This window comes from Cnephaeus nilssonii, assembly GCF_951640355.1.
Source record: "Cnephaeus nilssonii genome assembly, chromosome: 20".
Classification (NCBI taxonomy): Eukaryota; Metazoa; Chordata; class Mammalia; order Chiroptera; family Vespertilionidae; genus Cnephaeus; species Cnephaeus nilssonii.
The window spans coordinates 45,034,937-45,049,766 of NC_137091.1; the positions used below are offsets into that span (position 1 = coordinate 45,034,937).

The 14,830-nt window shown below is 62.2% G+C and overlaps 2 protein-coding genes across 3 annotated transcripts in view; one reads left to right on the top strand and one right to left on the bottom strand.

Annotated features, from left to right (window-relative positions):
• Positions 1 to 220: 220 nt before the first annotated feature.
• On the top strand, positions 221 to 11,505 carry TBC1D17 (TBC1 domain family member 17). The gene is made up of 17 exons (XM_079800598.1): positions 221 to 359; positions 810 to 908; positions 1,134 to 1,208; positions 4,531 to 4,654; positions 5,311 to 5,518; positions 5,950 to 6,061; positions 6,163 to 6,321; positions 6,646 to 6,774; positions 6,871 to 6,974; positions 7,384 to 7,478; positions 7,875 to 7,991; positions 8,069 to 8,169; positions 8,245 to 8,344; positions 10,041 to 10,138; positions 10,256 to 10,372; positions 10,837 to 10,923; positions 11,003 to 11,505. Exons 1-17 carry the CDS (start codon positions 339 to 341, stop codon positions 11,204 to 11,206), a joined length of 1,950 nt encoding a protein of 649 aa, XP_079656724.1. The 5' UTR covers positions 221 to 338; the 3' UTR covers positions 11,207 to 11,505.
• A 203-nt stretch (positions 11,506 to 11,708) lies between these two features.
• The window catches only part of IL4I1 (interleukin 4 induced 1), a 31,807-nt gene continuing 28,685 nt past the window's right edge, over positions 11,709 to 14,830 (bottom strand). For both annotated transcript variants that reach the window (XM_079800599.1, XM_079800600.1), the window contains 3 exons: positions 13,766 to 13,834; positions 13,363 to 13,499; positions 11,709 to 12,897 (listed from right to left, as the gene is read on the bottom strand). In XM_079800599.1, coding sequence (XP_079656725.1) covers positions 11,934 to 12,897; positions 13,363 to 13,499; positions 13,766 to 13,834 — 1,170 coding nt within the window. In that variant the 3' untranslated portion in view covers positions 11,709 to 11,933. The remainder of the gene's footprint in view (positions 12,898 to 13,362; positions 13,500 to 13,765; positions 13,835 to 14,830) is intronic.

Genomic DNA, 14,830 nt, shown 5'->3' on the forward strand with positions numbered 1-14,830 from the left:
AGTATGGGGAAAGGAGTGGGCGTTTCGGAGTTGGAGCAGGGGGCGGAGCTCCAGGCCCCGCCTCCTTGTTTACTTCTTGTTCAGGACGGTAGCACTGCGCCTGCGCACCCTCGCTCCACCTTCCCCGTCTGCGCCAAGGGACGGAAACCCTCGTGACTTAAACTCTCGTGGTTCAAGTTCAACCACCCCGTTTAGAAAAATAGTTACACCCACTCCTCTTGTAGCACAGGCAAGGGCGCTACCACTCTCCGGGATTGAGGGGAGTCTCCTATCCGGACGTGACAGCACATTGACCCGGAAAAGGAGGGAGCCGGGTCAGCGGGTCCTCGGCCGCGGCTATGGAGGGAGCCGGTTACAGGGTAAGCACTGCGGAGGCCTTCTTTCGCGTCTGTTGAGGGAACGCCCCCTCCGCTGGGCGGCTTCTCCGTCGGGCCGGGCCGCGCTGCGCTCCGGGAGCCCGGCCGTTCCCCAGCAAAGACACCATTCCCTGATAAGGCGCTGTCGCCCTCCCGCCTCTGCCCTGGGGAAGACCCTTATCTTCTGGCCCTGCCCCTGGTGTGAGATGCTCTTCTAGGCCCCGCCCCTTTTGGAGTCCAGACCCCCTCACACCCCTGGACCCTCGACCCCTTCTCTTCCTCCCGGCCGGACGCCTCGCTAGTTTGTTGGTATTTGGGATTCGCCACTCCCGGGCCCCGCCCACCGGAGAATAGCACCTCCCTAGGTCCGCTCCCATTGGCTCCCTTCTGAGCCCCGCCCCTCGGGTGCCGTTCTGCCCTGGGGCCCCGCCCCTCACTGGGTCCCTTCCTCAGGTGGTGTTTGAGAAGGGAGGCGTGTACCTGCACACCAGTGCCAAGAAGCATCAAGACCCGGACTCCCTCATCGCTGGCGTCGTCCGTGTTGTGGAGAAGGTGGGCCAGGAGAGAGCAGGGCTCGGGCAGGCCCGGAGCGGGACGGAGGCTGCATTTGTCGGAGTACCATCTAGTTGTCAGCGATGAGACCTTAGGAAGACCGGGTGGGGGCTGGAGAGAGGCAAGGCTTTGTCAAGCTGAAAGCCTAAAACGGGGGAGAAGTTTGCCAGTATGGTTTGGAGAGTTCGGAGGGAAGCCCCTCTAACTTCTCCCTCCCTCCCTCAGGACAATGACGTCCTTCTGTCCTGGGCTCCTGTGGAGGAGGCTGGAGATGCCACCCAAATCCTCTTCTCCAAGAAGGTAGGCTTCCCTCGCCGGCCCCTTCTCCACCGGCGTTTTCCTGGGCCCAGCCTGGAGTGATATGCCCCAGCCCCTTGGCCAGAACTAGTTGCTCGGCCCCACCCAGCCAGCAGAGTTCAGTGAGCTGTGATCCTGCTGTTTGCCTGGGAGGCAGAGAGGTGCTATTTGGCAAACAGCACGGAGGGCAGAGATGGCGTTGCTGGGGCTGGTTCGGCAGTCTTGTGGGCAGGTGTCCCTGCCAGTTCGGGGCCCGCCCCTCATGGCCCTAGCTTGCGGCTACAGCTCCAAACACCGTATCCTCCCTCAACAACACCCAAAGGTGAACCAAAGGGTGCTCACTCCTATAGGTGCCTTTTTTCCAGGAACTTCCCGTCCTCACACCCCACAGACATCACCTCCGCTCCCACTGGCAGCAGAGTGGGTATGTAGGCCACTTAGAACCGCAGGGAATGCTGGGGAAGCGATTGTTGGGGGGCTCAGTCAGCCTGGAGCAGCAGCAGAGACGGCCACGGGGAGACCCAGTCTGCGTCCTTCTGGTGTCATTGCTCTAGTCGTGCAGGGTTGGTGACAGGAGTTAGTCTCCAGTTACTTTAGCAGCAAGGGTGACTGCAGAGAAGTGGGGGCTGACGGGATTCCACCAGGGCGGAGGTACAGCACTGACGCTTCAGAACGCACCTGTGAGGGGGCTGCCACCGCTGCCAATGAGGGCTGTGGCAAAGGGGACAGCGTTGGAGCTGTCGAGTTCAAGGACACCGTCGTCATCGCTGCTACAAAGCTAGTGACTGGGCCCCGGAAGACAGCTGGCCCCACCGCGGCCCCAGTTGCCTCTCCGAGGGCAGGAAGGTGAAGACAGATGCGGCTCCTCCTCGCTCATCAGCCAAACAGGCCCAAGAGGCAGGAAGTTGCCCTCACCTAATTCCACTTTCCAGATCTTAATGTATCTGATTGGTAGACTCTATCTTGAGTTTGGCACTCTAGCTGCAAGGGAGCCTGGGAAATGTAGTTTTTAGGTCTTATATCTAGATCTTTGATCCATTTTGAGTTAATTTTTGTGTATGGTGACAGGTAACAGTCAAGTTTCATTCTTTTGCTTGGGGCTTTCTAGTTTTTCCAGCGCTATTAATTGAAGAGGATTTCTTTTCTCCATTGGATGTGTTTTGGCTCCTTTGTCAAAATTATTTGCCCATATACATGTGGCTTTATTTCTGGGAATCTCAGTTCTGTTCCATTGGTTTGTGTATCTGTTTTTCTGCCAATACCATACTGTTTTGATTATTGTCTCTTTGTGGTATAATCTGAAGTGAGGGAGTGTGACATTTTCGGCTTTGTTCTTTTTTCTCAGGATTGCTCAGAACGGGCGTCTCCTCTGACAGGTGGCCTCTGTCTCAGGGCACCACCCCTGTGGGGGAATGTGGCGGTGGGGTTCCCAGTGCTGTCCCCTGCAGCCAGATGCTGCCAGCAGTACAGCTGTGACGGGTGGGGGCGGAGTGACGTGGGAGAGGCCAGCTGGTGTGCCTGTGGCTTTGTCCTCCCAGTAATGGCAACAGCCTGACCTCAGCTGCCTCACCTCTGTAGCTCCGCCCATCACTGGAATTAGCCACAGTGTGCGCCTCCTGCTCAGGGAAAGATGCTATTTCTCTCTCTTTTTTTTTTAAAGATTTTTTTAAAAAATTGATTTTTAGAGAGAGAGGAGGGGGGAGGGAGAAAAAAAATTTAGATGCGAGAGGGAGACATCGATTGGCTGCCTCCTGCACCTCGAGGTGATCAAACCTGCAATCCCTGGCAGGTGCTCTGACCGGGAATCGAACTGGCAACCTTTCAGTGCACAGAACGATGCCCAACCAACTGAGCCACATCAGCCATATGCCTCCCCAGTGTTCAGGGCTGCAGATAATGTGCTCCATAGCCTGATGCTCAACGCTACAGCCTCTGGGCCCGCTGCTGGCTCTTGGCGGGGAGGCGGCCAGCTTGTGGCTTTGTTTTCCTGTTTGGCGGTAGTGGCTGCCAAAATACTGTGGCTGCGCCTCTGCTGGCTCCTCCCTGGTCGCTGGGCTCGGCTGCAGCAGCAGCAGCAAGTCCTGACCACGCAGGCAGGGAACACACCTGTGTGTCTGCTCCTTGGCCTGCAGGGAGTGCAGGGGCCACCTGTTCCTCCCCTCTCCTGAGACCCACATCCATGCCCCTGTCTCAGCTCCTCTTCCTTCCCTCCTCCCCGTCTTCCAACTCACCCACCTTCGGATGCGGATGCCTCACCGTGGGGAACCGCTCAGCCTCTGGAGGAAATCTGTTGTTGCGACTTCAAGGGGAGACCGGGGGGTCCTCTCATGTTGCCATGATTCTAACATCACCCCTCACGTTATTTCATAACCTGTGAGCCAGCTACTTTTTTCTTTTATCGAGATAGAATTTACTTACCACAAGCTCAATTTTATGGTAGAATTTTAGATTTTCGACGTGCATGAATCAGTGGATTTTAGTCTTCGCGAGATTTTGCAGCCATAGCCAGTTCCAGAACATTCCGCCATGCCCCACAGAAACCCTCTAGCTGTCAGCAGCTGCTCCCCATTCTCCCGTCTCCCAGCTCCTGGCAACCACCACTCTCCTCTCCGTGCCCAGATCTGCCCGTTCTGGGCGTCTCCTGTGGAGGGAATCACACGGTTCGCGGTCCTGGGGGTCTGGCTTCTGTTCCTTCGGGTGCTTTCAAGGTTCGCCGTGTGGCAGCGTGGACCGGAGCGTTGCTCCTTGTTATTGCTGAGCAATACTCGGTTGTGTGGCTCTGACGCTGTGGTTACTCACCAGCTGGTGGACACTGGGTGGTTTGCATTTCCTGGCTATCAGGAATAATGTCCGCGTTCTTGCGTGGACGTTTATATTCACTTCTCCGGGGTTCATGCCTAGGAGTGGAGGTGCTGGGTCACACGGTAATCCCATGTCTCACCCTTTGAGGAACTGCAGACTTTTCCACTGCGGCTGTCGCCCCCCGCACTCCCCCCCTCGCCCCCTCAGCGTCTTCTTGGTCGCAGCCGGCCTGGTGGGCACGCGGGGGTGTGAGGTGGTTTGATTGGCGTTGCCCTAGTGAGCACTGCCTGCTTCCAGCACTGAGACCTCCGCAGTCACGCCGAGCCTGCCCTGCTGGACCACCTGCTCGCCCGGCAAGCCACTAGGAGACTTGGCGTGGGTCCTGGCCCCGTCCCAGTCTTTAGCGCCCTCTTTGTGCCTCAGTTTCCCTCTTTGTTCAATGGGGCTACCTTCCAGGATAGCCTCATGGCTCCGACCCAGAAACTGAATCCATAGCGCCTCTCTCTTTTCCCTTTTCCCCAAGGATGCCAGTGGAGGGGACTCCTGCACCTCTGAGGACGAGCCGACCTTTGACCCCGGCTATGAACCCGACTGGGCTGTCATCAGCACTGTGCGGCCCCGGCCCCGCCGCTCAGAACCCACCAGGGGTAGGCTGAGCTGGTACCCCTGGGGGGCAGATGGTGACACCTTACTCTCCGTTGTCATGGCGCCGGGGGCTTCACTGCCCACAGTCAAGATGGCCACCCAGCCCGGCTTTCCAGTCCCAGGAGAGTGGGTGGGGGTGGCCGGCATCTCCAGGGTTTGCAGCTTTGCTCATTCTGCCAAGCTCTCTGGTTGGCTGTGGGCACCCCAGTGCGTCCAGGCCATGGGGACGAGAATTGCAGGTGACAGGTGTTCAGGCCATCGGGGTGCTGCAGCAGAGGCACCGGGAGGCATCTGATCCCTCGGGGTGGGGAACCTTCCAGGAAGCGGCAGTGCAGAGCCTGGCTCTGAGGGACTTGGCGTGGGCACTGGCCTTTCGCTGTGGCTCCCGTGTGGGGTCTGGAGTGAGGAGAGGTTGGAGGTGACACGGCAGGGGCAGACCGAGGAGTCTGGTCTTCATCCCGAGGGTGACAGAGCCAACTTGCAGCAGGCACATGTCCCCGGGCTGGGCTCTGTTCACATCTTATTCGTTGTGTTTCCATGGAAACGTGAGGCAACCCAGAGCTCCCCGAGGGTGGGGCCTGGGGCTGGCTCCTGTGGGCTCCTAGGACATGTGCCCCTCTGGCTGCCCACACCTCTCCCGACACCGTGCCACCCCCAGGTGCGGAGCCCAGCTGCCCCCGGGACTCCTGGGCCTTCTGGGTGAGCCTGGGGGAGCTCAAGTCCATCCGCCGGTCCAAGCCAGGCCTCAGCTGGGCCTACCTGGTCCTGGTGACCCAGGCCGGAGGCTCCCTGCCCGCCCTGCACTTCCACCGCGGGGGCACCCGCGCCCTGCTCCGCGTCCTCAGCCGCTACCTGCTGTTGGCCAGGTGAGCATTCCCTTTGCGCCAGGCTCTGCCCCTCGACGGCTGCAGGGCCCCTCAGAGCTGGGAGAGGATCAACTCAAACCCATTTCAAGGCAGGAAAAGGGAATTGACTGGCACAAGGAACCGCAAAGGCCAAGGGTAGCTGGTGTCGGGCAGGCCCGGGTCCCAGGATGCTGGAGAGAGCCGTCTGCTTCCCTGAGTTTCTCACGCTCAGGGCCCGCAGCCCGGGCTGGCAGCGGGGTGGACAGACAGACAGCACCTCCGGCCCCTGACCAGGGAGGTGGAAGGCCCTCCCCTGGGGTCCAGCTGCGGCCTCAGGCCCGGGAAGAGGGAGTCCCCGGTAGCGGGTAGCGGTCCGGGCCCTGCGCCGGGAAGGCGAAGGCGGCGGGAACACTGCAGGCCTCTACCTGTGCGTCTCAAACCCTCCCCCCCAGCTCCCCGCAGGACTCCCGCCTCTACCTCGTCTTCCCGCACGACTCCTCCGCGCTCTCCAACTCCTTCCACCACCTCCAGCTCTTTGACCAGGACAGCTCCAACGTGGTGTCCGTGAGTCCCAGCAGGCCCTGCGCTGTGCCAGGAGGGGGGGCGGGGGCCTGCGGTGGGCGGGGCAGGCGGGCGGAGTGTGACCCGCCTCCGCCTGTCCCCAGCGCTTCCTCCAGGACCCCTACTCCACCACCTTCAACAGCTTCTCCCGCGTGACCAACTTCTTCCGGGGAGCCCTGCAGCCGCACCCAGAGGGGGCCTCCCGCGACCTGCACCCGGTCCCCGACGACGAGCCGGAGCCTGGGTTCGAGGTCATTTCCTGTGTGAGTAGCGGGGCGCACCCCATTACTTTTGCTGTCACCTTGGGCGTGGGCCTGCATTTCCCAGTGCCTCAATTCCGTCCCCAGAAAAGGGGTGACAATAACGGCACCGCCCTCAGCCTGTGCTCCTGGTGCTGGCTGTTATTGGGGGGCCCTTCCAGACTTGGGGTGACTTTGTCCCTGACCCAGGGACGGAGTTGCTTCCCGTCCCACCCTGAACATTATCTGTCTGTTGAGCTCAGCAGGGCTGTGACTAGGGTGGCCCGGGATGCGGTTGGGGAGGGCTGTGGGGTCCCCCCGGACAGGGCTCACTGTGGTGTCCCACAGGTGGAGCTGGGACCTCGGCCGGCCGTGGAGCGGGCGCCTCCGGTCACAGAGGAGGAGTGGGCCCGCCACATGGGCCCCGAGGGCCGCCTGCAGCAGGTCCCCGAGTTGAGAGCCCGGATCTTCTCAGGAGTGAGGCGCTGGGCTTGTGGGGGGCTGGGCTGGGCTGGGCCAGGCCGGCAAGCGGCCTGGGGGCCCCCTCTGAGCTCCTGCCCGCTCCGCCCCCAGGGTCTGAGCCCCAGCCTGAGACGAGAGGCCTGGAAGTTCCTCCTGGGGTACCTCAGCTGGGAGGGCTCAGCCGAGGAGCACAAGGCGCACGTGCGGAAGAAGACGTGAGTGAGCCCCAGCCCCGGCCGCCCGGCCGCCCACGCTGATTGGCGCCCAGCACGGGGCACGGCACGCTGGGTTTGAGCCTGTCGTGCCGGGCAGCCCCCGTGCACAGGGCCTGTCCCTCCACTGGTTGTCCTGGTGCCACACTGTTTCCGTGGCCGCTGCTTCGCTTCCTAAGCCGTGGGCGCCTCTCCTCGTTCCTGGTTTATATTGTGCCCCTGCTGTGCGTCCTGGTCCCCACACCCGGTGGTGGTGACAGACCCTCCACAAAAGCCCGCAGGGAGTTCTGTGCCCCGAGATGCCAGGAGGGGGGCCGCCTGTCCGGGAGGGGCTCTAGGGCGGTGACCGGGGCTGAGCCTACGGACCCAGGAGGGGGCAGGCGCCTCACGCAGCCTCTCGCCCGCCCCTCAGGGATGAGTATTTCCGAATGAAGCTGCAGTGGAAGTCGGTGAGCCCCGAGCAGGAGCGGAGAAACTCCCTACTGCATGGATACCGCAGCCTCATCGGTGGGTTGGGGGCTGGGGAGCCCCGCCTCCCCAGGAGCAGGGTGAGGGCCTCCGAGGGGGGTGGGGGTGAGCAGGGGCCGAGGGGCCAAGGCGGGCCGGGGAGAGGGAGGAGAGCCAGGCTCCTTGGGTTTAAACCCCGCTCTGCCATCTACTCACCGTGAGATGCTGGCAAGTGATTTTACCCCTGGGCCTCAGTTTCCCATCGGTGGCGGGTTAGTAACCATGGCGTCAGAGGATGTGGCCAGCGTGAAGCCGACCTCACTCCACAGTGTCAGGTGGTTGGGGACTGGCCCACACCTGCGAGGGAAGAGGGGAGAGGGGGCTGCAGCCAATGGCCAGCAGGGATGGGGCCCCCAAAACGTTCTCACCTTGGCACCCTGCACCCTGTCCCCACAGAGAGAGACGTGAGCCGCACGGACAGGACCAACAAGTTCTACGAGGGCCCCGAGAACCCGGGGCTGGGCCTGCTGAACGACATCCTCCTCACCTACTGCATGTACCACTTCGACCTCGGTGGGCGCCCGAGGCCGGGAGCGCCGGCCCTGGGGGTGCTGAGGGCCTGGCCGGGCCCTGACCTCCTGTCCCCACAGGCTACGTCCAGGGCATGAGCGACCTCCTCTCCCCGATCCTCTACGTCGTTCAGAACGAGGTGGATGCCTTCTGGTGTTTCTGTGGCTTCATGGCGCTCGTGGTGAGGCTCGGAGCAGGGGTGGCGGAGGGGCGCGGGGAAGGATGGGGTGCGACGCCTCACGTGCCGCCCCCACAGCACGGGAACTTTGAGGAGAGCCAGGAGACCATGAAGCGGCAGCTCGGGCAGCTCCTGCTGCTCCTCCGGGTGCTGGACCCGCCGCTCTGTGACTTCCTGGGTACGTGTCTCGGTGCAGGGGCTGGGGGCGGGGGCGGGGGCAGGGGCGGGGGCAGCGGGGACAAAGGTGTCGTCAAAGGCCTCTGGGAATGAGCAGCCACAGACGGTGTCCGGGACATTTGGTCCTGATCCTAAAAAGAGAAACATCTGGCACAAGCCAGAGCCCAAAACTTACCTGTGAGCGCCGGGTTGGGGCTTGGAGCAAACCTCGAAGTGCAGGTGTGCGCGCTGCTCCGCGGGCCGCCGTCAGTCCCGGCTCCTGCGGGAACGCCGAGCCCGGCTGCTCTCCGCCCGCCTTGAACCCGGGGTTGGACACTGGTTCTCTGGACTCCTGGCACTGGGACGGCTGCATTCTGGCCTGAAAATGTTTCTTGGTATTTGTTCAGTGCAAAAAAGTGCAAGAAATTCAGATAAAAGGAAGAAAATAGAAGGTTGATAGTAGTATTCTTTTGGTGCAGATGATAAGTTAACTTACGGGTATTTCTTCCCTGAAGTGTAGGCTCACCGTGGGGGAGGGAGACGTACTGGAGAGGAAACCAAGGCCTAGCAAGCTCCTGCCAGTTCTGGAGACACCTGGACATTAGCTTTGGTTGCCCTGGCCGGTTTGGCTCAGTGGATGGAGCGTCGGCCTGCGGACTGAAGGGTCCTGGGTTCGATTTCGGTCAAGGGCACATGCCCAGGTTGCGGGCTTTAAAAAAAAAGTTTCTTTTAGCCCTAGCCGGTCAGGCACAGGCTTGATCCCCAGCCCTGGTCGGGGTGAGTGTGGGAGGCAACCAATGGATGTGTCTCTCTCATCAGTGTTTTTCTCTCTCTCCTCCTCCTCCCTTCCTCTCTCCAAAAATCCATGGAAAAATACCCTCGGGTAAGGAACAATAACAACAAAAAAGTTTCTTTTAAAGGTTTTCTTATTGACCTTTTTTTTTTTTTTTTTTTTTGAGAGAGAGAGAGAGGAAGGGAGAGGGAAAGAGCGAGAAACGTTGGTGTGAGCAAAACCTTGATTGGCTGCCTCCTGCAAGCCCCCTACCAGGGACTGAGCCTGCAACCTGGGCATGTGCCCTGACTGGGACTCGAACCAGCAACCTTTTGGTGCACAGGATGACATCCAACCAAGTGAGCCACCCCAGCAGGGCCATTAAAAATGTTCCAAACCATCGCTTGTATTGACTGAACAGCGTTTTATACCTCTTAATGGTTTAAGATGATGTACAAGAACAGATTTGACCTGACCTGGACATTTGCAGTTTTTCATTGTGACAAACAGAGTCTGGATAATTTCTTTAGGTAAAATTCCAGGAAGTGAACTTGTATCTCGGGCAGTACGTGTTTTTACAGCTTTTGAAACGTCTGTCCCCATCGCTACTTTCCTGGAAAGTTACACCCATTTCCGTGTTTGCTCGACGTTTCCTCGCGCCTCCACCAGCACGGGGTCTCACTGTCCCTCCGTGTGCGAGGGAAACATGGCACAGCTCACCTCGCCGGGGTTTGGGAGGCAGGATGGGGAAGGTTCCTGTTGACAGCATTCCTGCCTCAGCCCAGAGGCCTTCCCACGCTGGGCAGGCGTCACCGCCTCACCTGGTGGAGGGTCTCAGAGCCGGTCTCAGTCGCAGTCCGACTGGGCACACTGAGAAGTAGAACGGACGGGCACTGACTGTGAGCTTGCTGTTGGCTTAGCACCTCCCTCCTCCGCTGTCCTGCAGACTCCCAGGACTCGGGCTCTCTCTGCTTCTGCTTCCGGTGGCTGCTCATCTGGTTCAAGAGGGAATTCCCCTTCCCGGATGTTCTTCGGCTGTGGGAGGTGGGCCGGCCAGCGTGGGTGGGGCCTGTGGGAGGGGGGCGGGGGCGGGGGCAGGGGCAGACCTGGGTAGGACCTCAGGCAGAGACTGGCCTGCGACCCTCCCTCCGGCACTCCTAGGTGCTGTGGACAGGGCTCCCGGGCCCCAATCTGCACCTGCTGGTGGCCTGCGCCATCCTGGACATGGAGCGGGACACCCTCATGCTTTCAGGCTTCGGCTCCAATGAGATCCTCAAGGTGAGGCCTGCCCCCTGCCCATCCTGACCTGTGCAGAGGGACACAGCGGCTGGAAGGGAGCTCGGTGGTACTTTGCAGTAGTTGGTTCTCAAAGTAGGGTTGTTGAAAGTGGGTTGGCTCTGAGCAGGGCAGCCCTGAGACCAGCTCTGTTCCCCCACCCGGCCCATCCTCACGGAGCATGTGGTCTGTGCTTGTGGGCCCCCCGCACCCGAACCGGGCGGCCAGGCCACTGGGTGGAGCTCAGCGCTCTTTCCCTTCCTGATCCTGCATCTGGCAAGAAGCCGGGGAGAGCTGACCTCCCCTGACCCCCCCCACCCCCCAGCTACACTGTGAGCCCCAAGAGGGCCAGCCTGGCTGTCTTCCCTCCATTGGGTGGCACAGTGGGCGCTCTGGAGGTGCGGGTTGAGGGCCCGGAGGCGGGCCTGACTCAGCGCCCCACCCCCACCCCCCACCCCCCGCCCCAGCACATCAACGAGCTGACCATGAAGCTGAGCGTGGAGGACGTACTGACGAGGGCCGAGGCCCTCTACCGGCAGCTGACCGCCTGCACGGTGAGTCCCCCACCTTCCCAACTGCCCCACTCCCCGCCCCTCCCAACTTCTGACCTGGCGTCCTCCTCCAACCCTCCAGGAGCTGCCCCACAACGTGCAAGAGGTCCTGGGCCTGGCCCCGCCCGCAGCGCCGCACAGCCCCTCGCCTCCCGCCTCCCCACTGCCGCTGTCGCCCACCCGCACCCCGCCGGCCCCGCCGCTTCCCGCGGACACAGCTGCGCAGCCCGACAGCAGCCTGGAGATCCTGCCTGAGGAGGAAGAGGAGGACGGCGTGGGCTCCTAGGCGGCTGGGCTGGGCTGGCCTGGCTGCAGCCTGCCCCGTTGCACAGCACTTTATCCAGCTCCCGCCCCATGACCACACCCCACGGGCTGGGGGTGGAGCCAACAAGGGGGCGGGGCTCCCGCCTTGCCTCCCGCCCCCCTGATTAGCTGGCTTCATTAACTGACATTTCCGTGTCCAGTTGGCCTCCTGTAGGTGTAGGAAGGGGAGGGGGTGGTGCGTGTTCCCCTCTGACCACTGCGCAGAGCAGGTGTTTGACGTGGACCCCAAACCCGGCCAATGAGACTTAAGAGGAGGGCCCTTGGGGATGAGTGGTGTGTGGGGAGGGGGCTTGGGGAGGCAGGCCTAGTTTGGGACTTTCGGAGGAGTGAGGATGGGGTGCTGGGGTGCATTGTGCAGGGACACATCCTGGACATAACTGAGACGGAAGGGCCTACAGAGCTGCTCGGACACTGAGGACCTGCCTCCCAGCTTTGTGGTACTTGAGGAAATAAACTCGTGTTTGATCCGCTGTTGGTCTGGCCTTTTGTGACTCGCATCGCGCCCCACATTGACCAGGGGTGGAAAGCAGCGTCGTCCTCCCCGTGAAGCCCCTGCCCAGGGCAGCCCCCGGGGCTCCAGGAGAGGCAGAGCCCCTTCTACCCCTGGGCGCATGGCTTTGCTCAAAGCCAAGTGGGGAGGCGACTGGGACAGGGAGGGGGCAGGACCACAGGCTTTTTCCGAAAATAATTTAATGCTCCGTCGTCTGGCTGTTGGCGTTGGGAGTGGCGGTCCCGGGCGGGGTTGAAGGGTAGGTGGTCTCCGCCCTTTGAGACCTGCACAGGGGCTGGCAGTCCACGGGGCCCTCGGCCACGCGCACGGGCTCCTCGTCCTCCGTGTGCAGAGCCTTCTCCGTGTGCAGGGACTCCTCCTGGCTGTTGGTCCGGCTGTGCGTTTGGCCGTTGATGGACAGCGCAGCGCGCAGTGCGGACTTGACGGCTGTCTCCATCCAGCCGTGCGGGTAGGCGGTATGCTCCCCAGCGAAGTAGACGCGACCATAGGGGGCCGCCCAGTCCAGTTCCTCCCAGCCCTCCCTGGCACGCCAGAGCGTGGGCGGCTGCACCACGAAGCCGCCGTGGCTGTGTGGGTCCTCCGCCCAGCGCTTGACGACGCCAGTGCCGTCCCAGAGCCGGTACACGATCGGCCCGTGCAGCGCCGCCACGTCATCCAGGGCCAAGTGCAGCGTGTCTTCCGTGCTCAGGCCCGCGAACGGGGCCGTGGCATCCCCCCACGTGTACGAGGCCAGCAGCAGCGAGCCCTCCCCTGGCGACGGGTAGACGATCACGCGCGATGGGCGGTCGGTGTTGGAGTGGCCGCCCTGGATGTGCTCGTCGTGCCAGAAAGGCCGGCGGAAGCTCAGGTACACCTTGATGGCCGGCTCGTAGTGCAGCTCGCGCAGCGCCTCCTGCCACTTGCGGGGCAGCGGCGGCGAGAACTTCATGCGCTGCAGCGCCGGCCCGGTGGCCGTCAGCAGCACCACGTCAGCGACCATGGTCTTCTGATCCCGAGCCCGGTGCGAGGTCCCTATGTGCACGCGCACCTCGCGCGCCTCCTGCGTCACTGCCGCGACCGGCGTGTGCAGCAGGATCGGCACCGACAGCGTGCTCAGCAGGGCGCGCGGCAGCTGGTCCCAGCCGCCCTCGACGCGGCGGTACCTGGGGGGGAGGGGGGAGGGGCAGGAGCATGACCTGGGCTCTCGCCCCGCTCCTCTCCGCTGGCTCCTCTCTGTGTGCTCCGCGGTACCTGCTCTAGATCTCACCTGCCCGGAGCCCTCCCGCTAATCACACTCTATTACTGGCCCATAATTGGCACCTGCTTGCTCCCCGAGAATCCCACGCACTCCCTGAAGTACCCCCCTCTCCCCCCTCCCCTCCCCCAAGACCGAGGACTGGAAAGCACAGAATTATGCGACTCAAGAACCCCGCCTCTTCTGTCTGGGCCACGCCCTTCCTGGAACTTTTCTTACCCATTTCCTCCAGACCCCGCGTGTGGGGGTGAATGTGGCCCCTCCTCCCTAAAAGCTGCACCCTTCTCGCCAGCCCCACCTGCCCAATATTGTGGCCCCCAGACCCCGCCCCTCACCACAGACCCCGCCCTTCATCGCAGACCCCGCCCCTCACCGGAGCCGATCGCTGAGGGAACTGTGGGCCCGCAGGGCCTCCAAGAAGCTGCGATCAAAGAAGCGGTCCTTGGACATCACGTCCCCCAGGAGGTTTATGGCGGGCTGGCTCAGGTTCCCCTCGTTGAGGAGGTATTGCTGGGGGACGGGTGCGCGTCAGGGCCCAGGCATTGCACCTGCAGGGTCCCTCCCAGCTCCGCCTCCCCATTCCGTGATGCGCCGAGAGCTTAATAGGGTCCTTGGACCTTAGAGATCCGGTCCCCCCTCTTGTGACAGATGAGGAAACGGAAGCCCCGAGAGGGGGCATGTCCAGCCCCATGGCCAGGCCGGGAGTTCGCCAGGGCTGTGTCCCAGGTTCCTGCCCTCTGACTCCAGGGCCAAAGCCCACGGGCGCGGCCGCTCACCAGGAGTGTCAGCCTGTCGAACTTCCTCATGGCCCTTCTGCAGCCCAGGGTCTTGATATCCCTGACGGCCTGCAGGGGAACAAGCAGACGGCATTGCGCTGAGGGGCAGGACGGCGGACGCTGGGCCCGGCGTCCAAATCTGGGTTGTCTTCCTGCTCCTGCTCAGGGCTGGCCTTCACCGCGTGTCCGCACTGCCAGGCCTTTGCCCGTGCTGTGCTCAGCCTTGCCCTCCGCTGCTGCTCAGATGTCACCTGGGCCGTCTTCCTGAGTCCGTATGCCCCTCCTTCCCCGTCACACCTGGCACTGACATGCTCGGCCAGGCGGGCGCTGTTTCGCCTGCCTCCGTCCCAGGCGTGGCTCGGGCAGGCAGGACGGCCGCCCTCAGTGCTGTGGCATTCTGGTGCCCAGTCACTACCGCCTGGTTCACTGTGGGTGCAGACGGAAGTGGAATTCCTTCTGCCACTGCTGAGGGGGCATGACTGCTGAGGGGGTCCCTCCCTGCCGTAGCCTCCCAGGGCTCCCCAGCACCTGCAGCCGCAGGGTTCTATCCCCTCAGCCTGGCATCCGAGGCCCCTACCAGCCCCTGATCGCCATCTCTTAAGGAAGCGGTTCTAAGGACAATATCCAGTGCCCAGACCACCTCAGCTCTCCCACCTCCACACCCCTGTACTGTCCCCTGGCTAACCTCCTTCACTGCTCTGCTCCAGTCTCATCTCACCGCCTCCTCTGATTTCTGCCCTCTTCTTTGCTCACCTGGCTTCCCCTTGTGCCCTTCCTCCCTCATCCCCTCACCTTCACCTCGCATTTCTCTAGGCTCGCTGAACTGGGAGGTGCCAACACAGACATGGCCTGAACTCACCCACCCTTGTCTGGAAGGGGAGATGGACAATTAGGAGCTGCCGAGAAGGGGGAGGCCAGCTCCTCCCTGAGGGCATCAGGGAAGGCTTCCTGGAGGAGGGGACATTGGAGTTGGTTCTTGAGGGATGAGCAGGGTTCCCTGGGGGGAAAGGGTCTTCCAGGCAGGGCAGGCAGGAGCCAGAGGAGAGGATGAGGCCCAAGTTGGGG

Coding starts and splice junctions, on each gene's coding strand:
- TBC1D17 (XM_079800598.1), top strand. CDS start 339: ATGGAGGGAGCCGGTTACAGG. Junction 4,655..5,310: donor CCGCTCAGAACCCACCAGGG/GTAGGCTGAGCT, acceptor TGCCACCCCCAG/GTGCGGAGCCCAGCTGCCCC. Junction 10,924..11,002: donor GGCAGCTGACCGCCTGCACG/GTGAGTCCCCCA, acceptor CCAACCCTCCAG/GAGCTGCCCCACAACGTGCA.